The sequence below is a fragment of the Pelobates fuscus genome, chromosome 2, assembly GCF_036172605.1.
Source record: "Pelobates fuscus isolate aPelFus1 chromosome 2, aPelFus1.pri, whole genome shotgun sequence".
NCBI lineage: Eukaryota > Metazoa > Chordata > Amphibia > Anura > Pelobatidae > Pelobates > Pelobates fuscus.
Window position 1 is genome coordinate 85187168 of NC_086318.1, and position 26579 is coordinate 85213746.

A 26579-nucleotide genomic window follows, 5' to 3' on the forward strand; every position below is an offset into this window, starting at 1 on the left:
TTATACAGAAATATTAGTAAAATGTTTATTACTTTAATAATATATTTTAAAAAACATGTATAAAGACAGCAGCCAACAGAAATGTAGAAGATTGGATGATTTCCCCAGTGTGCAAGGAAGTGCGGAACATTCTAGCACAGAAATTAGGGACATTACCCCCTGGAAAGGAGAAATAATTATTAACATCTAAAAGTACCAAGATCAGCAATCCCTTCATTGATTGAGGGAGGGGGGACTTGTACATCCATCAACAAAACACTACCATTCACTCCCCCCCTCCACAATATTGCCAGCTCAGTGTATGATTAAAGACAATCTAGCCCCATGTTAAACAAGCAGGGCTACTGGAGTATAAAATAGCTGTACAGAATAGCACTGGTTCATCAACACGGACTGGAATCAATCAGCATTGCTTGGGGATACTCATTTTGCACAGAGTTGCATGTCTTTCAGACACAGTGTATACTCTCCGGTCACAGAATACTAATCAATCATATAAATATATTCTGTATCAAGTTATATACAGGGTTTTTTTTCCACTCATACTCTTTCATAATTAAAAATATAGGGACTATGTCCAAGCGTCAATACGGCAGCTTTCAACCTTATCGAACACAGATGGTCGCATTAATATGTCTTTATGTATTGAAGGGGCAACCGCAGTCGGATGGCATAGAATACTTTCAAAAACACATATAGGCTGCAGGTGCCCTACGACAACAGATAATCCAGAAACCGTATTTTAAAAAAAATATAGCCAAACACTGTCTTTTATGATATTCAAACAAAGGGAAGGTTTTCAATACATACTCTGCCCTAGCTCTCTCTGCTTACCGACTGCATGGAGAAAAATATAAAATAAAAATCTATTGAACCAAGAAAGGGCAGTGGTCAGGGCTCTGCAGAAGGAATGTTTAAGAGGTGCAGTTCCTAAAGATGCCCATGTAATCTGTGCAAAGCTAAAGCTTTTGCAAATGTTGTAACCAAAATTAATTCTACATTGAAACACATTTTCAGCAGGCATGGGAGTCGCACAAAAAAAAAAAATGTAAGGCATCAAAAACCACTTCTTTCATGGAAGCAAACTAACAGACATTGTTGATATCGGAATGCAAATACTTGAAACATTCGATCGCCTATATGCTTCTCATTGCTGTACTTTTGTTTTGCTCTCCATAATGGCTAAAATAAGGGGAGTAAAGCCCACACAACAAAAATCAATGCTATGCTTCCAGAAAACATTAAAAAGAGGGGACATGGAATGGCCAGACACTTTAGACAAGAAAATAGGACTGCTGGTCAGAAGGCAGTTAGATCTTCATGTAATTCAATGCGGCAAGACCCAATATCTGTCCACTATTTATTATTAAACTGTAGGCGTTTAGTCTGCTGCCTTGTCAGGGATATGCATTAAGTTTATAGGACATACTGGCCAGCTAGTGCCCTTCTGCTGTTGCTGCACTACAACTCTCAGTACAGTCAGCCATGCTCTCAGTTCCTGAGAGTTGTATTCCAACAACAACTTTGTCCACAGTTGACCAGCTATGTTACAGGGCCTCTCCGTGTATCCTGGATAAGAGGACTAGGGCAGGTAGTTTGGGTGCAAGCCTTTCTGTATCATGAAGTGGTCAGCTACTAATTAAATGCAGACTTCAGCTCTTTAAAGGCAGCTCTGCGGTTTTTCTTCTCTTCCTCCTGACGCTTCCTCTCGTCTTGCTCAGCTCGGATCTCGGCCTCAAACTTGCTGGCTGAAGACAGAGCCTGGACCTGTGATCAAAGCGAAATAACCCAAACAGGATGTCACAATAAGATAGACACAGAGCAAGAGCAGACAGAAAGTACTTTGAGAAAACAAAATGAGAATAAAATGATGAAGACAAAACAATATTTAAATGCCTTACATTAACATCATAGTGAGGACAAACTGTGCACGTTATTGCTTTGTGAGTGTTCTCTTAAATTCTACAAATGTATATGTTTAAAAGCCAATGAACATTATTAAAACCTGGTAGTACTATGAGATTGTGTTTTATAAAACCAACTCAGACCAGAAGGATGGTTGGAATCTAACATAAAGTAAGTGCCAAATCGTTTTAAGGTTTGACAGATAACCAGCACACTTGTCCTGAGAACTCCTGGCATAATAGTGTGCTGTAATAGTTGTAATTGCCTAGGTGGTCCCTTTAAAATCATTGCTCATGTATCAGTTTTGTTAGTCAAGATGCACAATAAATACATTAAAAAAAAAAAAAAAAAAATGTATTTTTGGTAAAATGTTACCAAAATGTTCTACTTATAAAGTTACTGATGTATTCAAAAATCAGACATGAAATGGTTTAAAGTTCACTTACATTAGATATCAGTTTCTTTAGTGGCACTGTCATGACACAAATTTAATGTTACACTTCAGGCACCATTATAACACTGGAATGAAGTTGCTAGGTGCCAGGAGGTTCCCTTTGCCAGTTTTCCTTTAGGCGGTCAAACCATTCAAATTATTTTATTCACAGTAAAACAATTGCCCTACATGACATACTGTTCATATCGTCCAGAAACCATTTATCCCTAAAGCTACCCCTGTCCTTTTGCTGCTCTCAGATTCTTGAAACAGGAAGCCTCAGACTGCCACAGTCAGCGCCACCGGCGATTTGCTTATTGTCAGCAGTGCTCACCATAAAAATGTACTGAGAAAAATGTTTCTTATGCAGTTTTTATTTTATTTTTTATGAATGGGGAGCTACTGATTGGTTTAGAGTATCAGCTGACTTTGTCCCTGGCAGTCTGAGGCGAAAAATAGGGTCAGAGCTACACCACACTGGAGAGAAGACTTGGAGGTCAAACCGTTTCTGAACAGTATGTCATTTAGGTCAATTGTTTTACGGAGATGAATAAAAAATAAAATTACAAATAATTTCAAAGAATAGGTACATTTTTTTAACCTTCTCAAAGATTATGGTGACCTAACAGAAATAATGTATATGTTTAAACTGGACAATAGCAGCAATTCCTACCAAAATAATGCTCAGTCATTTTAACTCTAATATCCTCTTTAATTTCCGTTATACCAGTGTGCAAATTCACCTTAGCTTCAAAGAAGTCCTTGGCTCCTTTAACGCCTTCCGTGGAAACATCGATTTCAGAAAGTTTAGCCAAAGCCATCAGACCACTGTCCTGTTCCAGCTCCCCAGCTGCTGCCTTCCGAAAGATCAATAAAAACTGTGGGACAGAGAAAAAAAAAAAAAAAAATAACTTACTATGCTAGCTTGTTTACAAAAGGATTCTATAGTCCGTCTTTGATTCGGCTTAAACACTCCAGTTACAAGAACGACTCATGTTCCTTGTACAGGTTATGGTGCAAGGAGTCCGTATTATAACTGTATCAATTGTCAAAGATCTCTGCAGATGCAAGCCAAGTTATTCACTTTGATACAATTACAGGTTTCTATGAACTTGTATGGCATGTATCCACATCTTACTCTTCCATCACCACATTCTCTAAAATGGCATGATGCAAGACGAATGTATAATTCCATTAATTAATAAAGACATCAGGAAACTGAGCTCTCACACAGAGATTGAAATTTAATTCTAATCGGGATTTAGCACTAATGGAACTCCTTAACGCAGACCAGTCACCTTTGGATACCTTGGCATATTTTGCCAAGATCCTTGATAGTGACATCACTGCTTGGATGCAGCAGAGGTCATACTTGCTTGAAGTTGTTCCCTTCGAGCAGTTTTCTTCTTTTTACAGCTCCTGGTGCCTTTTCCTCTATAAACCATACAAGTACTGTACTCTTATGCAAATGAGCAAGAGTACAACAATGTCGTCTACGGAGGATCCCACAAGGCTAATGAGATGGCTGTGGAAACTGACTTTTTATTTTATTTTATTTTTTAAATTAGGCATTCACCAGAAGAAAGTAGGGAGCGGTGCTTGCCGAAAGAGCCAAACTGTTCTAAAACAGTTTGACTACTCAAAAAGGGGTAGCGTGCAAGGACACTCTTCATTATAACCACAGCAGCTCGATGTAGTGGTTTTGGTACTTGAGTGTTCCTCTACGAAAACAGAGTCAATGCTAGCAAGGAACGTCCCTTTAAGATATGTATATTTCAGAACAGCAGCTATTAAAAAAAAAAATAATTGTAGGGATTTTTGGTCCATATTTACTGTAAAATAATAATTTGGATTTAAGATAAGGCAAGATGCGAATGGATGAGGAGGGCATCCAGTTGTTATATGAAAGGTTGAAAGTAACTGCAATATCTTTCATAAGCACAAATTATGCGGACAATACATAAATCTATCAATTTCAATCATAATCTCACAACATACTGCCAGGGTTTCTCTTTTTGTAACTGGTCACTATCTACTTACACGCCAAATCATAAAACTGGCATGGAAAGAACCCAGTCAGCTTGGCATGTTATTTCTGTTATTGAATAAACAGACAATCCTGTGTATCCAGCACTGAAGCTCTATTGTACACTCAACCGTTTCCCACGAAGCTCACCTAGCACTTCCACATCTGTATACCTCTACTGAGAGAAAAGTCATGTTAGCATATCAATAGTTGGCCAGGATAAGAAATAGAATCTTTATGCACTAACATTCTGACAAAAAATGTTTTTAAAAAAATCCACACAAACAGATCAGGATATTTTAAAATCCCAGGTGCAGGTTTTAAAAAGAATTAAAATAGAAGTTGACATTTTTTTTAATATAATTGGTCAAAACTGACATTGGTTATTGCTTAATAATTAACATGTCTGTCTCCCACATTAACATAGTTGTTTTGTCTAAACTACCCACCATAAACGTATTCACCCCTTTAGTTACTAAAGCCAAAAGAGTCATAAGAATCCATGAAAACATGGGTAATTTCTTGGGGACTTCCACTCCCACTAACTAGCTTTTTCATATCCACTCATTAATATATTATGCATGTGTTCTTACATGGTTATGTCTATTATACAAAAATGTATGGAGTGTTCCTTTAAAGGACCACTATAGGGCCAGGAAACCCCCCCCCCCCCCCCCTCTGGGTCCCACTCCCACTGGGCTAAAGGGGTTAAACACTTACCTTTCTCCAGCGCCAGGGAACCATCCTTCCTCTACCTCGCGCGCATTCAGTCAGTCAATAGGAAAGCATTTCTCAATGCTTTCCTATGGACATCAGCGTCTTCTCACTGATTTTCACAGTGAGAAGCGCAGAAGCACCTCTAGCGGCTGTCAATGAGACAGCCACTAGAGGCTGGATTAACCTTCGGTGAAAGGTATCAGTTTCTCTGAAACTGCTATGTTTACAGCTGCAGGGTTAACCCTAGATGGACCTGGCACCCCGACCACTTCATTTAGCTGAAATGGTCTGGGTGCCTATAGTGGTCCTTTAAGTTGTGTTGATGCCAAAGAATGTTCCTTGAAGGGTGGAACTTAAATCTGGCTAGGAATCCTATCAACCCAATGAATAGACAAAAGGTTTTGCTGCAACTTTCTATGTTGTGCGTATGACATGCATTTTAAGCAAGGTTATTCACAGATCTCAACACACATACACACTTTTCATAATGCTAGTGAGAAGAACTATGAATATGATAATCTCTTGATCACAAATGGTTCTAGAAAAAGAAAGGAGGGAAAACAAAAAAACAAAAAAACACAGCTGTGACTCACGTACCGTTTTATACAATTTTCAACTTTTGTGATCTCAGAAACTGCAAACCATTAATACTAAAACCACTTAGAATCTAACCACTGCACAAATCATGGCTAACAGCTTGTGGTGTGATCATGTTTGTGTGAAACTTAGTGTAACCCCTTATTACCTTAAACTGACCATAAGGCTTACTTGTTCTAAAAGGATTTGTCACCTAGGAAGCAGGTGGTGGAATAGGATATACGCGAGGATATTAAATGTAGTATTGTACTACATTGTTTGCACTACAGAAGAACTTCAATACTGAGGTAGCTTATTGCAGGAGTTAAGCTGAATTTATATGTTGAACATGTTAAATCCGGATATAATCCAAATGGATTTAACATTTTTGGTTCAATTTATTCCTTCTGCTGGGCAGTTATTTTTACTTTTATTACGTAGGGGGGCATACATATACATTCTTATGCCCCATTTATCATCCCATTGGTCTCTTTTAATGTTTAAATTTGAGTTCCTTTTGAATGCCTTGTCTTTGGCTCATTTCATCCTCCACATCATGGAGTTAATCAAGGCATCACTAGGGCTCATTTACCCTTTATTGTGCATAGGCAGAAGCTTTCTATTTAAGATCCACACAATGTGTGATACATCTTTCGTTTCTGTGTGTAAACTATTTAAAGCACAAGCTTCTCACTTTATTTGCAAGATCCACACTGTGTGACATTGATATATGTAATGTCTCCTTATGTGATCACTATCACAGCGATGGTATCGCTTTGTACATGGTTCAATATACTCTATAGCGTGTTTCTGGTTAATGCTACTTATTTCGTCCATTGGACACATCTATATTGCACATATTATGCCTTTATCTGAAGAGGATGTACGCCAAACTTCCGCCATCCTCCGGGTTCTGTGAGGGTTAAAATCCCCTTGGAAGCCCGACGGTCTCCCCGCCCTCTATTTCACAAAGCCATTTGATTGGATAATGACTATTACGTCACGTTTATGGGTGGCACTCCATACACATTTAAAAAGAGGTGCCCTTCATTCCGCAACTGCTCTTGATAAAGGCAACTTGTTTCGCCGAAACGCGCGTTGAGCAAATTATTCAAAGCGGATGATTTTTAATTTTATTTAGGATCCTTCTGGGTTGCTTAACTGTCTTATACTTTATTATTTCGTGTGGAATTAGATACTAGCTTTACTACCAGCAAGATGCTAGGGACCCCTCTCCCCAAATCTCCTATAGCTGTTTAGGCATTTTGTTCTATACAAGTACAGCAGGTTTATTTGGAGTATAAGTTCTTTTCCGGTTATGCTACACATCTAATACATTCTTATGTATTGGGTATAATTACTGGCATTTATAGAAACTATTTTCCATGCACCTTTAGGTTTGGAGTTTGCTACATATATTGTATCTTTTTTCTCCCTTTATAAGTAACTTGCTACTACTATTGGCAATTTCTTGCCACACATACATTTTTATAGTTACTTTGTTTTAGTACATCTCCTGGACTAGTCGATACTTTACCCCATTAGGTCCTAATTTTTTTATTTATTTTTTTAAATTCTTTATTTTTGAGTGCAGATGAGATTACAGGTTTAAGCAGTGACATGTTCAGTACATAGTATCGTTGCTAATACTTGGCATATATAATCAAGAGGTGCTGCACTTTTTTTTTTTTTTTTGAAAATCAAGTAAAAACATGAATACAACAAGATGAGAGATAAATTCAATAGTCTGCTTATAGAATAGAGTGCCGTGATATGGACAGCTAGGCATGCGTAGGTAGGTACATAACATTTGCAAATGTCCCAACAGCATATATAGGTATGCATACAAGCTATGTGTCGGCGTGAGTGTATGCATGATATTATAGTGTAAGCAAGCTCAGTTACAGGCTAGACATTGTTTTATTGCAATGTGGTGTAGTGTGTAAGTAGCTTGGTGATGCTCTGCTGTATATTCTTGCAGTGAGTTTGGTGCTGGGATTAGCTAGTCTGTGCGGGAGACGAGACCCGCGATTCGGAGCATAGTATCGTCCTGCTTGAGGATTGGTAGTTAAATGCAGTAAGTGGGTAAATAAACTATCGGAGCTGATAGGTTAGTACAGTGAGCTCCTACGGCTGTATTCCTGTAACCATATTTGTGGCATATAGATTGTCCCTGTTTGTGGATGAGAAAAGGCTGTTTATGTGTAGAGCATTGCAGCCCTGTGGCCCGTGCTTAATATGCATTCTTAAGTTTTTGTGTTTTTGAGTGCATGCGAAAGAGCTACCATCCTGTATGCGTGTGTCATGTCCCGACAGCATGCTCCGCTACATAAGGCTGTTACATCGTTATAGTGGGGCTTGTCAAGTATATACAGTGCACAATAAGTTTGAAAGATAACATGAGTTGCAATTAACTTATATACATGGATTCATATAGGCATTTTTATAACACTTGATAGGCAGGCTAGCATATGCTATATTCTTTCTCTAGATTAGAGCTGATTCAGACACTTGTATTGTAAGCTCTGTGGAGTGCTCCGTTACCCTGAGCTCGGGGGGGGGGGGGGATGTCTAAGTCGTGTTTGTTGGGCCGTGTACTAGCTGTGTTTTGCCCACTTCCGTTGACCCTGTTACTCTATTACTCATGTCCCATTCAATTCAGTGCCTCTGTTTGCACTTGGAGATTATGGCTAATTAGTGGAATGTGGGTAGTGGGTGGGGAGAGAGACCCACTGTGTTGCACTGGTTTGCTGTCTTTACTGAATTACGTTCAAGGGTATCGGGTGGTCAGGGATTATATCATGGCTTGGGGCTGATGTAGGTTGTCCTACCCATGTATCCCTAGTTGCTTTGTTGTCGTGTGTCTCTGTGCATAAGGTAGAGACCTAAGAGACCTATGTGTAGGTTCGATCCCTGGGCTGCTTTCTCACTGCTGGTGTACAGTCTCCCTCCCCCCTCCGCATTAATACAACAACAAGACACCATAGGTAATTAGAGCTGTCAAAATGAGTTCAAGACAGTAGTACCAGCCATATATGAGTGTCGTGACCCGTTATGGGTCAGGAAGTGCACAAAGTTACTTGGGGGGGAGGGGGGGAAATAACGTTATATTAACATAAGTCTTCAGGTACAGGTGCCCGGTTGGCACTAAGTTTGCAGGCACTTCGGGTTGCTCGGGCGTGAATGGGACACAGTTACTCACAGTCCGCTGGTGCTTCGGCGAGGGATATGCGTGTATGGGATTAAGTATGCATGTTAGCAGGTATGCCAGGGTTCCTGCCAGGCGTTCCCTTTAATAATTCAAGATGCCAGTCCCGGTTAGGTGTGGTGTGGAGAAGGGGAGCAGTCCTGCCGGATCGGGCCCTTTGGGTTCCAGTCAGTGCCCCGGGTACCTTGCTTGAGATGTTCCCTCCTCCCAGCTCTGTTGGGGGCAGAGGGTCGGGGTGAGAGGACCTGGTCTGGTATGGGAGTCCCATGCGGCCGAAACGGTACAATCTTATCCACGTCCCAGCTATATGGCACCCTCTGCTTTGGGGCCTGCGCCCCTTGTTCTAGAGCATGCGGTAGTCCTAAGGCCTGGAGCGCTGCTTCCGATTCTGCTGCGGTGGTGAGAAGCAAGTTCTTCCCTCCATGTGGGATAATTAGGCTCCTCGGAGATCCCCAGCGGTATGGGACGGAGTGGTTGCGAAGAGTCGTGGTTAGAGATTTGAACTGGCTTCTCCATATTAGTGTTGGTCTGGACAGGTCCTGGAAGAACATGAGGTGAGCATTTTCGAATGGGCAGGTAGGTTGTCCCCTCACTGCTGCCATTACTAGGCGTTGGGACGCTCTCGTCTGAAACTGTACAATGACGTCCCTTGATGAGTCTCCTGGGGCCTTTGTCGCCTTTGGTATGCGGAATATCCCGTCTACCACGGCTAGCTTGTGTTGCCCCGGGTTCAGGATTGTGCTCAGCAGCCTCCTGGTGTAGTGTGGCAACTCCTCCGTAGTGATTGATTCAGGGATGCCCCTGATTTTAATATTTCTGCTTCTATTCTTATCCTCTATGTCATCCATTCTAGTAGTGAGTTGTGTTTGAGCTTTTTGGAGCTCTGCTGTTAGTGCTTCCATTGCCAGGGATCTGGAAGTTAGGCCCTGTGTGTCTGCCTCCACTGCTGTCACGCGGCCCTCCACTGTGCGTATTTCTTCGCGCACGATCGCAATGTCTGCCGCAAATAGTTGTCTGATATTGCGGAGTAGCGCTTTGATGTCCCCCTTGGTGGATGGCAGCTCGTTGTCTTCGTCGGAGGAGGGGTGATGAAGTCCCCCTGCTTCTGGAATCTCGTCCAGTGCATCCAGACCCCGTTCTTCGGAGGAGGCTGAAAGTGAGTCGCCATTTTTTCTTGGCGCGAAGGTGCCATGGGCCTTAGGTGGCCGGAGCAGGAGATCTCCAATATCCTGGGATCCCGCTATTTTTACGGGTCCCTGGCACTTGGACTTCTTCCGCATGCTGTTATCTCTTAGTTTGTCGCTTAGATGGGCGAAAATAAGCGTTTTTGGGTGCTTGTGCAGGCTTGTTGTTGCGGAGCTCACTTGTAATGTGTCCGCTCTGTTCGGCTGCTGGCTCCGCCCCCCAAGGTCCTAATTTTTAATACTTGTTTTTACGTCTATTTTGGTTTGATTCTTCTCCCCTAAGAGGGATTATTAAAGAGTTTTTTGTTTTCGGCTCTCTGCACTCTATTCCTACAGTTTAATTGCAGAGTAGTCCTGTATATAAGGATACAAGTTTTTTTTTGGGAGACAGATTGTTCTATATCTGCCACCCATTAGTCCTATTTTCTTTTCATATTTTAGGGGTTAGGCCCCATTGTATCTTCCAACCATCACAACCCTGGTGGATGGACTTGTTCCATTTCCTTCCAGCGTTGTTCTCTCCCTTTATTTACGCACCCGATCCCAGCACTGATGTCCCTATGCACCTCCACCATCATCAGAAAGGAAGACCTATTGTGCATGCACAGTGAGCACAATAGGCCCCCACCCCCTACCCATATGAAAGCAGTGAATCTATGCTTTCCCTTTGGGACCTCTCTGCTGCTGGATATCCTCATACAGAGCATGAGGACGGCCGTAATTGTTTAATTGATCTAGAGTCCAGTAAACTCCCATTTGAGCCTGTCTTAGTACGGCAATGTAAACATTGTAGTTTCTCAAAAACTGCAATGTTTTACATTGCAGGACCAAGAGGGACAGAGACACTGTACCCAGACCATTTTAATGAGCTGAAGTGGTCTGGGTGCCAGTAGTTTACTTTTAAAAGTAGCTCTTACTAAAAGTGTAATTCATTGTAACAAATATAAAATATTGATAAAGTGCTTATATGTGTAATATGTACATAGAACAAATCATCAATTAAGTGCCAAACCAAAGTGCAATAAAAAAATAAAAAATAAAAAAAAGTATACATTTTGTATAGTCACAACTCAACAAGGTGCAACTTTAAAGGGTATATTCTAAAACACAGTGTTCAATTTTATACAATGCTAATGTGTATTGGTGCAAAAAAGGTGTTACACATAGTTATACTTTACAATATGCTTAATCTTCCTTGATGTATTGGTGAAAGCACTAAAATGACACTATACAAAAAAAATAATAGTACAGACAACCTAAAATAAATTGAATTTGTATTTATAACAAATGTAGTAATGCAAATGGATGAAGCCCAAGTTATGACTCTATATCTGTAGTCTTAGAGTCTTAACGAGGGACTTCCTCCCTTTCACAAACCTCCTAAAAGTCCAATAAAGGGACACTATTGTCACCAGAATAACTACAGCTTATTGTATTTGTTCTGGTGAGTTTAATCATTCCCTTCAGGCTTTTTGCAGTAAACATGGTCTTTTGAGAGAAAATACAGTGTTTACATTACAGTCTAGGGATCACTTCACTGGCCACAAGAGGTGCTTCCTGGGACAATGCTGCACCCTGTGCAGTACTGCCATTCAGTGTCTCCACTCTCTGCATGCAGGCACTGAACTTTCCTCAAATATGCGTATTGGCCAGGGCTGTGTTTGACATGTGCTGGCTCTGCCTCCTTGACAGTCTCAGTCAATACTATGGGGAAGCACTGTGATTGGCTCAGACCACCACTTCTGATGTCAGCAGGAAGATCAGAGGCAGAGACAGCAGCTGCAGACTTGAATACAAGTACACATTTTACTATATTTAGGGGGCAAGGTGGGCCAGGGAGGCTAGATGGGGTTTATAACACAATAGGGTCAGGAATACATGTGTGTTCCTGACCCTATAGTGATCCTTAATAGTTTTATACTTGTTTTTTTGCTTAAAATAAGTTCACCAATTACTACCCTACTGTGGACATCTTTTAAAAGGTTGCGTGGTCCTAAGACCCTAAGAGAGACGCTTGCTCAAGCAATTAACCTACAAGAATAGGCTCCAATACAAATGAGAGTTATAAAATTACTCTTTGAATATTAGTTTACCTATACATACTACAACATAGGTTTATTTATGCTTACTTACATATACTGCATAAAGAAAAAGTGGTTTATTAAAATGGAGGGAGTCCCCTCCAAGGATACAGAAAAAGCTATAACAACTCTGTTCTGGCCTGCCTAATATCCATTCTGTTCGTATTTTGCGTTGTCAGCATAGCGCCTACAAGGGGAGAAATAGCACCTCTGTTCAAGGGCTGGGAGAAATCCTCCCCTCTCCCTCGCCTGCCTCAAAGCAGATGCATGCACTCTGAGGCTGCAAATAGGTCCAATCACAGGCTTCATTGCATCATGTGAATGCAGAGAGACGTGATTTAAAAAGATAAAAAAAAATAAAAAATTAGATTTTCTATTTTAAAAATGTAGGTTGGAGTAACCGTTTAAATATAGTTATAGGTGAGAGTATAAATAGAGGAATTTACACTGCTTTGAAAGCAAGAGTGGTCAAAAATGACTGATTTGATTTACATTTATTTTGTTTAGTCACTATGCATTTTCTTAATTATGAACATTAACTATTGTAGTTTTGAAAGCATTGTTATTTTACAGCATTTTTCACACCTGCTAAAAAAAAAATAAAAAAAAAAATTGTGTGCATCTGTTTTGGGTTTTGTGATAGCTATAAAAAGGTGAGAAAAACTATTAATAAGAAAGAAAAAAAATGTTTTGGTCAAATTACAAAACTACCAGCTTTGGCAAGTCTGATATCGAGTTAGTGGTGGCATGGCTTTTGGGGTGAGGGGTTTCATGATGCAATCTGCAGCACAGACAACATTTCCACCCACAATGGGTGCACATGCACACAAGAACAGTAGGCTGCCCTAGTATCTAGCGCTGTTTTAGTGCCCATGTTTGAACTTTGAATGTCCTGAATTTAAACTCTTTAAAAACCATCACAAAACACAGTTAAACATACACGAACGTTGCCCTTTTAGTACCTCTCAACACCAGGTAACAAAGCAGGTCTGTCAGACAAAAAGGAAATTAGAAGAAAAACACAGGCAGCACTCCAGGATATAGAAGGTGAATTTATTAGTGGGTTCACCACCTCACCAAAATAAGCGCGAAGTTTCGGCTCATAAGAGCCTTAATCGTGCAAAGGTGAAATTAGAGTCCATGTGACATGACAGGTCTAAGTTATATGTAATTTAAGGAACACATGTAATAATTATGGTTTGTGCTAGAACAAGTAGGGTACAAAAAATAACTGATGAATTCTGAGAGAGTCCCATTGCAGGTAGAAAAAAATAAAAAAAATAAAATAAAAAATATGCCACCCTGTGGCAAGTCCAGTTATGACAAACATGAACGAGGATGAATTACTATTTTGTTGCAGAACCTGTTCTCAGGGCATCACGTATTCTTAATCTACCTTTGACGTAGATATATTTAAAGACACTGGCACCTTCTGGGGTCTTTGCATATTTTGCCAAGACCCCAGATAGTGACTTTGCCATTTGCAGTGAGGTAAGCGTAGGGTGCAGGGAAAGGAGAGCTCTACTTACCTAAACCTGTCCCTCACATCTGCCTCCATCATCCTTATCTGCCTGAAGGTAGATATCTAAGGAGGATTCCGTGAGATGGCAGGATCTTCTACACACAGAGCCTCCCCCACCTTTTCTCATAAATGATGACTAAAGGATTTGACAAAGCTTAACAGCGTTAGCGCCCCTATTTGTCAAGTGGAGAAATAATTCACAAGACAAAACGGTCTCTACTTTATCTTATGATGGCTTTGACTGGGTTGTAATTTCGCTAAAATTCCAACAGAGTCTTCATGAGCTTTTCATAAAGATTCCTTGCTTCCCTTTGCCCTTGACAATATGGCAGAAGTGGAGTTATGCTTCCACCTGAACCCATACCAGTTCATACCAGGGACAGGGGCAGTGACTGTAAGAGAGCACTCAGCCTATCACTGCCTGCTATCCCAGGTATAGTGTTTAGTAAAACATTGCTCCGCCTTCACCATTTCATCAATGAAGGTCAGGATGCAGGGACCAAGCATCTCTACTTAAAAGTTACACTTTAGTCAACAGAACAACTACAGCTTAATGTAGTTTTTTGGGTGTCTATATTCTTTGCAGAGAAAAGGTAGCATAGATGGCCACTAGAGGTGCTTCCTGGACCAGTGATGCAGTGTGCTCCTATCACCATCACCACTTCAAATCACTAAAGTGGTCATAGTGGCTGGAGTAACATTTTAACGGGGAGTAAATTGTTTAACAGTGATGCAGAACCTGGCGCCCAAAAAAAATCCAGGCACCATAACCACGGTGAAAGCAATTATGGATTCTACAGTGTTCCTTTAATGAATTGCAACATATACACATATATAAACCATTGTTTTATATACAAGTCACAGTTGTTTCCGAGTGATTGAAGTGGCTTTACCTCTCGAAAGTTCAACTTTCCATCAAAGTCTTCGTCTACTTCTTTGATCATATTCTTTAACCCAAGATGTGTCTGTGGAGCTCCTAGTTTCTCCATCATCAACTTCATCTCCATCAGATCAATGAAACCATCCCGCCCAGTGTCATACCTACACAGAGACAACAATAATAAATTAAAATGAAACGGGACATAAAAAACACACACAAGCACCAACTACACAAATACACTTTCAGGTTATTGATAAAATACAGAAAGTTAAACCCATCACTTGTCATCAGACCAAAGCAGAAGAGGAACTTCAACTATTATAACCCCAGACCGACCGACATGTATCAAATAGAACACAGGAACCAACAGAAAGAATGTGCAGATGCAACAATATTCAAAGAATAGTCTAGTTTAGGGCTTGACAGGAGTCAGAAGGACATTTTACTCATTTATTTTAGAAAGGACTAAATCTATGGAGCTTCTTGTAAGATAAGTTGGGCAACATGATTAAGATAGCTTTTGTAAATTTTGGCTTGCTCCTAATTCGGTCAAGACCTTGTCTTAAATATGTAATAAAAAAAAAAATAAAGATGGAAAAGTACCATAACCACTATACAGAATCAACAGTGGTTATGATGTCAGAAGTTCCCTGGCACCATCCGATGGTAAACAGTCAAAATATTTATGAACGGTTTGAAATGTACTTGGCTCTGTAGGGCGCCCATGCTGCTTCCAGTCTAAGCAGATATGCTAAAGTGAATGTTTATACTTCCACATGATCATACCAACACATTATTAATTCTGGCCGGGCAGAACTTGGAACTACATGTCGCCATCTGCCAGAGATTGGTGAGAGAGTTATACTACCAAGGGGCAGATGCTGCCATTTTAACTCTGCATGTTCCTGAGCTGAATCAATGGCGGCAGCTGAAATAATTGCAGCCTAGTAGTGCAACTCCTATTAATCTCATGCAGCAGTGAAACAATATCATTTAGCATTAGAGATACATAGCAGGAAATAACAGCAAATAATGTTGTTTTGGGATCCTACAGAAGAACTCCTTGGTGATATTTTCCCCATGTATTCATCATTATGTATCTATAAATATCTCTACACACGGGCCATTATTTTTTGTACTGGCAGCACCAATATGACAGATCCCGTAAGTCATGCTTACAGGAAACTGCCTCAAAATTTAGTTAATGTAGTGCAGAGCAAGTGCTCTGGGAACTAGGACCAGAGACTAAAATAGTGTAGCTGTGCTACAGCAAGGGCAAAGGGGAGGAAGGAAAAAAAAAATACTTTTTGCTTTTATGCTAGAAGTTACAGAAAAAGGGAAGAACGGATTGTGTCATTGTAGGAGGGAAGTATCAGCCAGAAGCACAGCAAAGTCCATTTATAGACAAGAGTTATAGCATGGGGAGGGCACTGAACATATATCAGCATGTAATTCAGTCATAAGGAAGACACACTGAATCAAATGCTAGATGGGTTGCAGTTTTAGGATACAAAACTTTTTCCTTGAACAAGCTCCAAATATGGCAATTGTGATCATTATTTAAAAAGTGCAAATAAAAGGAGAAAACCAGAATGAATGGTAAGCATAGCAGCCATGGTGCCAACCACATATCTGTTTAGGAGACAGGGAAATGCATGCGTGTACTTTGCAGTGTGCAGACTTCAAAACAGTTTACTTTAGCAGTTTAATGATTAAGCACAGGGATCAAGTAGGAAAACACCATACCTGGGTTAGGGGAAATGCACAGATCACAAGACTGAGGGGAAATAAAGTCAGGAACTAGGACGTAGACATGCAAGCAATCTTTAATCACCTTGCAGTCTATTTTAAAGGGCATATTCTGCAGAGTGTATTAATCCATTCATTACAAGGAGACATGCTTTAAAGTGACACTATCACTGTCTGGTGACGTCGCAGAATTTGCAAAGGCCCCCGATGGTGATGTTGCAGCCGATAGTCCGGTGGGGGAGATAAAAATTGTACAGCATTGAGGTCTATGATGGAGAGTCCTGCAATACCACAGGATCATTCATAGACAGAGCCAATTCCCTGCAGCCGTGGGGGATTGACAATTTTAGACAGAAGTAGAAGTGTCTAGAAGTGTCAGGATTAGGGAAGAAAAATGCATGAAACAAAAAGTAGTTCATACTTTGTCTTATATTTATAGTTAGGTAATTTATTTCATTTTTTTTTTTTAAAAGAAGGAAGAAAAAGTAGGAAAGAAGAAGAGATTGGGAAAGGGTAGGTATGGCAAGCCGCTTTAAGTAGATGATATTAACAGGAATCGGCACTTATTCCCTTGTACTATTTTTAAACATTTCTGCTGTATCAGGAAAAATGTTGCATTCTGTTTTTGCAAGCTAAAACAAATTCCCCTCCAGTAAAAATATTTGCAGATTTTGCAAGTGATATTTGGTCAGACCTTAAAAAGGGAGCATTGATATTATAAGGAGTACTAACCACCATAACCACTGCTGCATATTGTAAGAGTTATGGTGCCAGGGGCACCCTTGCACCTATACATGTAACCAGTCAAACTACTGGTCAACTGAATACATAACATGTGTCCATCATGCACCAGTTACTTCATCTACAAACAGGGAAACCACATCCACCATGTTTTCCAGCACAACCCACATTTATACAAATTGATAGGCAACACACAGAAAGTGCTTCCCTGCAGTATGTAGAAGTCAATGCTGCAGGCAGTACAATCAATCAGGAATCCTGCAGCACATACATTATCTATAATACAGGGCAGCATTTTCATGTTCTGCTAATCAACATAATGAAATTATGCGTGGCCCACAAAATATGGTGGATACATCTATGATCAACCAGAAGTTCGTGCTGAGAACTTCTAAACCAAGCCACAATATGCAGGGCCAGCACAGAGAGTCACACCTCCCTGCATGTGACTTGCACAGCCTTCCATAAACACTTCCTGTAAAGCCCTATTTTGGCTTTCTTTATTGCAAGTTCTGTTTAATTAAGATTTTCTTATCCCCTGCTATGTTAATAGCTTGCTAGACCCTGCAAGAGCCTCCTGTATGTGATTAACCCCTTAAGACCGCAGCCAAATGAACAAGTTGTGATAAAAAAAAAACGTAAACAAAACCTGGCATTTGCGCTACATGTCTGTCCAACCGTAATTCACCTCTTTCATATTAAATGCACCCACACTTATTATATATCATTTTATTCAGGGGAAACAGGGCTTTCGTTTAACATCAAATATTTAGGTATGGAACATAATTTAATATGAAAAAAATATTACAAAAATGAGAGAAAATAAGATTTTTTTTAATTTTTTTTGTTCTACATGACATTCTAACTGTGAATGTCATAATACTGTTTGCTTTTACTGCAATACAATACAATTATTTGTATTCAGCGATGTCTCACGTGTAAAACAGTACCCCCTATGTACAGGTTTTATGGTGTTTTGGGAAGTTACAGGGTCAAATATAGCATGTTACATATTCCAGTTTTTTCACATTGAAATTCGCCAGATTGGTTACGTAGCCCAGAAATAAGAATTACCCCCATGATGGCATACCATTTGCAAAAGTAGACAACCCAAGGTATTGCAAATGGAGTATGTCCAGTCTTTTTTAGTAGCCACTTGGTCACAAACACTGGCCAAAGTTAGTGTTAATATTTGAAAATGCAAAAAACTAATTTGAACGCAAATTTTGGCCAGTGTTTGTGACTAAGTGGCTACTAAAAAAAAAAAACCATACCCTGGGTTGTCTACTATTGCAAATGGTATGCCATCATGGAGATAATTTTCATTCCTGGGCTACCATACGGTCTCAAAGGCAACCTGGCGAATTTTAATGTGAAAAAACTGAAACGCAAACCTTATATTTGACTCTGTACCTTTTGAAAACACCATAAAACCTGTACATGAGGGGTACTGTTATACTCAGGAGACTTCGCTGAACACAAATATTAGTGTTTCAAAACAGTAAAACGTATCACAACAATTATATCGTCAGTGTAAGTGCCATTTGTGTGTGAAAAATGCAAAAAATGTCACTGTCACTGACGATATCGTCATTGTAATATATTTTACTGTTTTGAAAGACTAATATTTGTGTTCAGCGAAGTCTTCCAAGTAAAACAGTACCCCCATGTACAGGTTTTATGGTGTCTTGGAAAGTTACAGGGTTAAATATAGTGCTAGCAAATTAAATTCCCTATAGTTTCAGCATGGGTTGTCAGGCAGGTCCCGCTAATTGTAATTAATAAAATGACCTAATTATGTAAAATTATTACATAAATATATGCGTAGAATTATTATATATATATATATACGGTATAATATATATATATATATATATATATATATATATATATATATATATATATATATGTATATAATTTTTTTATTTATATATAGGTATATATTTAGTGATATATACGTATATACTTATGTATATAGATATATATATTATTTCGTTCTACATGTATTTTGATATCTATATATATATATATATATATATATATATATATATTAATTTTAAAATACAGTTAGAACGAAATTTCGCATGTTTATATATTTATCTATTTTGTATTATTTTTTATTGTATTTTTTAACGTATTTATATATTTTTTATTATATATAAATATATATATAATAAAAATTATATATATATTTAATCAATATCATTGTACGTGTATTTTGATATTTATATATATATATATATATATATATATATATAATTATGTATATATTAATATTAAAATACATGTAGACAGTATGTATATTTATGTGTATATATATATATATATATATATATATATATATATATATATATATATACTTAGATCATATATATATGATCTAAGTATATATAATCTTATTTTTACACTGTGTTAACTGATTGATTTTATTTGAATTTCAGACAGCAGGGGGAGTATACCTGCCATTCCAGGCACTCCCCCTGCTGGCACTGCCTTGGACGGCTATGCCGTCCATGTGATCGCGGGGTCCTCGCAAGGACCTCGCGATCACATGGCCCTGGGGGGCCGAAGAGGACGGAGGGGGACTCCCTGGGCTCCCAGGTAAGTCCCCCATACCGCGATCGCCGGCGTGGGATCGCCGGCGACCGGGTAAGTACATAAGACCGCAGGACGTTCTATGCCGCCCTGCGGATTTTAGAGCCATCTAAATAAGGACGGCATAGAACGTCCTGCGGTCTTAAGGGGTTAAAGTTCAATTTAGAGATTGAGATACAATTATTTAAGGTAAATTACATCTGTTTGAAAGTGAAACCAGTTTTTTTTTTCATGCAGGCTCTGTCAATCATAGCCAGGGGAGGTGTGGCTAGGGCTGCATAAACAGAAACAAAGTGATTTAACTCCTAAATGACAGTGAATTGAGCAGTGAAATTTCAGGGGAATGATCTATACACTAAAACTGCTTTATTTAGCTAAAGTAATTTAGGTGACTATAGTGTTCCTTTAACGGTGCCTGGTGAACCCCAAGTAATAAAAAATAAAACTGCTGGCACACTGTAGTGGTTATGGTGCTTGGAGTGTTCCTTTAATTCAGTCAGGCACACGGAAAAAAAAATTAGAATGTCTTTAAGTGGAAAAAGAATGTAAAATGTCCCAGTTTTGTTATGGTTTTTGGAGCACCAAACAAGCACACAAAAGGCTTAATAGGGGTTGACCTTTTTTGTCTCTTTAAGGGCAATGTATACATTTTATTAAGGAAAGAAGGGTATTAGTGGTTTGACTACAAATCTAGTTGTATCAGACTTGTCTGTACAGTAAGCAGGGAAAGCAGCCCAGGAATGTGTCACCATCTCTCACTGGCACTCCCCGGTATGCAGACTCACTGTTGTGACATGTCAAGAGATAAGGAGATTGCACAGAGAGAAGTTAAGGGTCTCAGGCAGAGAGGAAAGAGAAGAAATGGCTTAAGGAAGGAGATGAACTAAGAAGATAATAACATGAAAGGGTAAGCGCAGGTTAACACAGTTAATATTTGGAATGCAAGTGCCCTTGCACTCGTGATTCTGTAAATACGAGCTCTTTAAGCACACACTAAACACTCTACATCATACTTTCTTCTTTTTTTGTTTTTTTTTTTAAACACCAAAGAGTTCTGCGTAAGGTCAGGAGGGAGTCAAGGAAAATAATGTTTTTTTTAACTCATTTACATTTGCTCACCCAAAATCCCTTGCAGTAGTAACAGCACTGCAAATGTGAGATTTCTGTGGGGAAAGCAAGTCTCATGGCTTGACTGGTGTGTGCAGATCTGTGTTTAACAATGGATTTACTAGCAACCGATTTTCAGGTGGAAGTGGTTTTCAATCATTTTTCGCCCCACCATACCTTTCTTGGTTTGTGCTCCGGAAGTAACGCCAAGCCTCAGCAACGTCCAGCGGGTCTCAGATAAGATTCAAACCTGAGGGCACAGCAGGCACTATAACCACTACAGCGTACTGAAGTGCTCCTCTAAGCATCCTATGACAAAATGGAATGTCCCACTCATTTAGGATTGCAAGGTTGTATAGATCTGTCAGTATTAAAAACTAGTGGGGTAATCTATGCTGACCAAACTAATAGGAAAAAAAAAATTTAATTAAAAAAAAATTATGGAAGAAAGTTTACTCTCGGAGTGCTAGATAGCTGTGTGGTATTTTTTCCAATTACAAAAGTTTCAACTGTAGAATTCTGATGCTGACTAAGGCATATTTGTGTGCTACTATACAAACAGGACCAGGCACACACAGAGTCTAAAATGGCAGTTTAATTCACATCAACCCTGGTGTGTTACACTGCCTGCGTGCATAGTCCGATTTGTAAATCATTGGTGAGGAACTTGGCTATTCAGATTGCAAAGCAACGGGACAACTATGTGACACGTGCCTTCTCGTTACCTTCTCCTTTAATAGTCTTACTTCCTATTACACAGTTCTCACCTCCTTGCCTAAATATTCACCCACGTAAGTCGCCATTACAGAGTGCTGTATTTACAAACTCTGCAAAGAGAAGTGATTTCAGCCATTCTGGTTTATATCTACAAAAGTCAGAAAACACCAGCTTTAACAAAGATATTTCAGTGAAATAAATAAATAAATAAAAGTAATTTAATGTTAAGCAGGAAAACTTGTATAAGCAAATCTTAATCACCCTTTTCAATTGCCCTCAATCCAAGGACACCAATTAATACCTGGCATGCCGTGACAACAGAAAGATAAATAAATACATTTAAAAAAAAGGTTCAGGTATAAGAAGGTCAACTTTCTTACAAATGGACTTTCACTATCCGGATTGAGCAGACATTCTTACCAGAGGGCAAAATGTAGATTATGCTTCTAATTAGAACACTGAAAAGTGGTGTATAAGTAAGATATGCAAACTTGTTCTACAGGGTGTCTGACTACAGGTCACTCTGAAATTTGGTTTCAGGGGATAGTAGCTGCAGAGCAAGAAAAGGCTTCATCAAAAATAGATACCTTTAATTTTAAACAAACAAAACACTAAACAGTGAGACACCAAGTTGCTATATATCCAGAATAAACTGTACACCGCAGACAGCACTGATGGTGTTAAACAGCTGTTCCTTGGAGCACACTGACAGCACTTGAGACACACAAGGCTCTGATTGTCAATTAAAAAAAAAAAAAAACTCACAGCTGCACAACAAGTGTTCAGCGGTGGAGGAGCACACCCTGCATCATATTCCACAGGGTGGAGGCCACAGCAGCAGTGCCAGGCTTCCCCACACGCACTGACCTAATGGTCCTACATATCTGCTCAGGGGAAGGAGTATGAGCCTCTTACTGTCTGTCTGACATACACACCCACAGCCCAGCTAAAACCATAAGGAGAACAAGCAGTCACACTGTCTGCCTCCCCCCCCCCCCCCCCCCCCACACACTTCAAACCAACATACATTCTTCTAATACATATACTAACCCTCCTAGGATTCCTTTACACAGACTTCTACAAACTTGCCATAGGGGAGTCACAAAAAAAATTTAAATACGTCAGCTAGATAATTTTATACAGTGCTGCGGATTATTACAATAACATTATTTTCACCCACCTCCAACATAAAATGAGAAAAATATAACATAACAGCACATGTCTTTATCTGGATATGCTTGCTTTTTTCTTCATATGATTAATGTACACACAGGTCATGTGCATATTACGAGTTACCTCCTCCAGTCATTTAGTAAGAGCTACACAAAATATTTGATCTTTGGAATGGAATAATTAGATCAAGAAAAGGGAATTGATACAAACGTAACAAATAATTTGGAAGAAAGAGAAACAAGCTAGTAAAATTGTGTTAGCATTCTAAGGGTGGGTGGGTGAGTGCAACTATACACTGATGGGGTGGACAAAATGTACCCCCTAGCTATTTTATAACTATTACTCAACAGCTAGGACACTAACCTTTGGACTCCCTTTTATAAAGCATACTTGGATTTTGAAGTGTATTAAAAAAATAAAATAAAATCAATTTCCCAACAACGCCCATCATGTTAACATATCTCCTGACATTTCATAAGGGCAAAGAAGGACAAATTAATGCTAGGGGTGTGGCCAAAGGCGGGGCTGTGTTGACTTACTAATAATTTATGCAACTAAAATGTCATTTAAAACATGAGCAATGTATCTTATTTACACAGGCTGATTTATATACACATTTATTGTAGATTAAAGACACATTACTATGAGTGTTATTGAAGTAGAGCTCTGTTAAAAACACACCAAATATATGGAGCTTCTAGAAAAGAGGGACATTAGGGTAGAAAGGATGGACGGAGGCCATTGGAGCAACTAAATGACCTCCATTTGTCTAAATATACATAGGGATTAAGGAGAGAGCGCAGGTAACTTTATTTTCTTTGGTTTGTACTATATGTTGGGGCTGATGTGTACTGTAGTCATTGCTGCCGGCCCAGTAGTGATGGGAGTGAGCGCAGGACTTCTCTTTTTGTATTAGGGAAGAAAGGATGGACGGAGGGATATGACTCAAAAATAGGGACTGTCCCTCCGAAAAAGTGACAATTGGGATGTATGTGTTAGAACCCGGTATTATTAGATCTGGTATGCATAAAATTCTGTACATCGGTTAGCCGGACACAATTCCTCAGCATGTTATGTTTTCTATGTGAGATATTTCAGTACCAATTTAAATAGTTATTAGTATTTGATGAGGAGATAGATATAGGTATATTTATTTAAAGGACCACTATAGGCACCCAGACCACTTCAGCTCAATGAAGTGGTCTGGGTGCCAGGTCCCCCTAGTTTTAACCCTGTAGCTGAAAACATAGCAGGTTTCTCCCGGACAGCCACTAGAAGCTCTTATGCGATTTAAACCGAGTAAATCGCACTTATTTGAAGCTGGACGTCATCTCAGACCTCCAGCATCAAAAAAGATCCCAATAGGAAAGCATTGAGTAATGCTTTCCTATGGGCAGGTGTGAATGTGCGCGCGCACGCGCCTCTGGTCATGAATGCGCATTTGGCTCCACTTGGGAGCCAACGTTGATGGAGGAGAAGAGGTCACCAGCGCCAAGGGAGCCCGGCGCTGGAAAAAGGTAAGCAAAAAAAAAAATTATATTTTTTTTTAATTAACCGTTTATTCGCCACGAAAGGGGCCCTAGTTACCGTTCAGGTGACTAGGGCTCTATAGTGTTAAGAATACATATTTGTATTCCTAATGCTATAGTGTCCCTTTAAACCCTTAAGGACCAAACTTCTGGAATAAAAGGGAATCTTGACATGTCACATGTCATGTGTCCTTAAGGGGTTAATATACACAGGTATTTTGCTGGGCAAGGCTTAGAAAACCTAACTAGAGATATTCCACGAAGCCTTTTGGCAGTGTATCAGTTAGCTATAATGACAATCCAACACTAGTGCCAAGAGTACAACTATCCCCGGAAGCTGATACACTACCAGCTCCAGTTATGTACACACAAGCATAGTTCTGAAAGAGGAATTCAATTGATCTAGCATACACTGGTTCATAATGAGAAGTTACAAGACTGGGTGTTAGCATAAGGAACTAGATGAATCAGCTGGACTGTGGTGAAAGATCAAGGCTCACAGCGGATATGGATGGGGATGGGATGGATGGGGATGGGATGGGGGGGATGGGATGGGGGGGGGGGGTTGCAGAATGAACAAATCTAACATGAACAGTGGAAGTGGCATTAAGGGGGTAAGGGATGAAGCATTATAGCCACTTAAGTGATGGACAATGGCAACTCGTAAAAGGGACAACATTAACAGGGGGAGAGGGGTGTCTGTGGATAAGCACAATGAAACTTGGGCTGCAGTTATAAACTTTATTTTTTTAAAGGGAAGTGGTTAAAGTTGTAAAATAAATTGTCAATTTCTTTACATAAATCTTTTTTACAGGCATTTATATACATGAACATAAATGCACTGCTACTCTGACAGTCCCTTGTCTGAGATTGCATTCTTTGAATGGTAAAACATGCAAGTACATGTTGGGTAGTACATAGAACACACACACACCTACCTTCATTTCTCCTTTTTCCAGGTTTGATTACAAGCAAGCTTAATGGTTATAATAAACCTACCAAAAGTACATGAATGGTTATTCGACAATTCATGTTACCATGTTCTGTGCCATTCTCTTTCAGGTTCTGATAATGTCACTGTACAGGACAATGCCACAATTCAATGTGCATGCGTAACACCCATGCACAAGCTCCCAGTGCACTGCCCATGGAGCATAGACTCAGCAGCTATTCCAGATTCTAACAACATGTAAGCCTTTTTTTTTTTAGAAAGGATTTAGTGCTTACATGGAAAAAAAGTAGTAGCTAAGGAATGTTAGCCAAAAGCACTATAATTGTTTTTGTTTGTTTTTTTTAAAAAGAGCAATTATGAGTCAAAGTTCTAAAACTTGAGCAATGTGTAAGAAGATTCCACTGGTTTCCATGGTGACTGCTCAACTTTCAGAACTTTGCACCGGAGTTGCTCTATATGCATAACCCTTGCAGAACTCAAAGTTACACAAATTCGTTTAGGACTTGACTTAATATGCTTAACACTAATATATAGTAGATTTACTGTTTGAAGGTCAAACCATTTCTCAGTGACAAACTTTGTGCTGGGACACAGAATGAAAACGCCTGCCTATGCAGTGCCAGTTTACTAAACCATGAAACTTTTCTGTCATTAAAATTTATTTTTAAATGCTGCAATATAACATTTTATACAGATTTGAAATCTAGAAGTCACCATAGAAGGCATAGCTTCCTATGTTTATGGACCTTGTTTTTCATGAAAAGTTCTGCCCAGAATTTTGTACAATTTGCAAGGAGGAAAGTAGTAATCAATACAGGACAAAGTTAAATGAGTTAAATGGTTAGCCTGCTGTAGCATGCGAATACTGCATAGCCCAAGGCAGCCCTTTTCCTGTACAGACCCTCATCATGAAGAATTGCTATGTGCCCAGCATTATATAGTGGGACCTGCCAACTGACAGCTAGAGGTAAGTGCCCCCTCACTCACATGCGAAACATGGCCTCCATGTCCTTGATCTGTTTTCGGGAGAACTCCTTGAACTCGGTGTAGGGGTTGAAGACGGTGGACCGGTGAGGGGGCACAGCATTGCCTGCGTTGATGTCCTGCCTCCTGTTCAGCTTGGCACTGAGCTCGGAGTCTGCACTGGCCGTGGCCGCCTTCTCCTCGGTCTCTGCTCCGTTGGGCTCTGCCGGGGGCTCCGCTCGGTCCTCCGGGGGCTCAACATCCTCTAACACCAAGCGGCGCTGGAGCTTTTGGGCGAGCTCTGTTTCTGCCATGGGAGAGCGCGCTAGGAGGAGGAGGGCGGGAGGGAGCTGTACAGCACTGTGCTCACTAACTTCCAGGAGCCCCGGAGTTGTAGGGAGAAGGGAGGAGCGGCTGGGCGGGGGGGAGGAGGGGGAGAGTCATCATTTCTGACTTATTTTCTGTACAAAACACTCCATGCTTCCGCCTTAAAGTGTCTCCATGACATCAACAGGTGCATT

At 39.8% G+C, this 26579-nt stretch overlaps 1 protein-coding gene across 1 annotated transcript; it reads right to left on the minus strand.

Annotated features, from left to right (window-relative positions):
• EFHD1 (EF-hand domain family member D1) lies at nt 1–26469 on the minus strand. Its single transcript, XM_063442391.1, has 4 exons — nt 26083–26469; nt 14546–14693; nt 3082–3216; nt 1–1767 (listed from the first exon to the last, which is right to left on the minus strand). The coding sequence occupies exons 1-4, from the start codon at nt 26370–26372 to the stop codon at nt 1636–1638; spliced, it is 705 nt and encodes a 234-aa protein (XP_063298461.1). The 5' UTR covers nt 26373–26469; the 3' UTR covers nt 1–1635.
• Between the last annotated feature and the right edge of the window lie 110 nt (nt 26470–26579).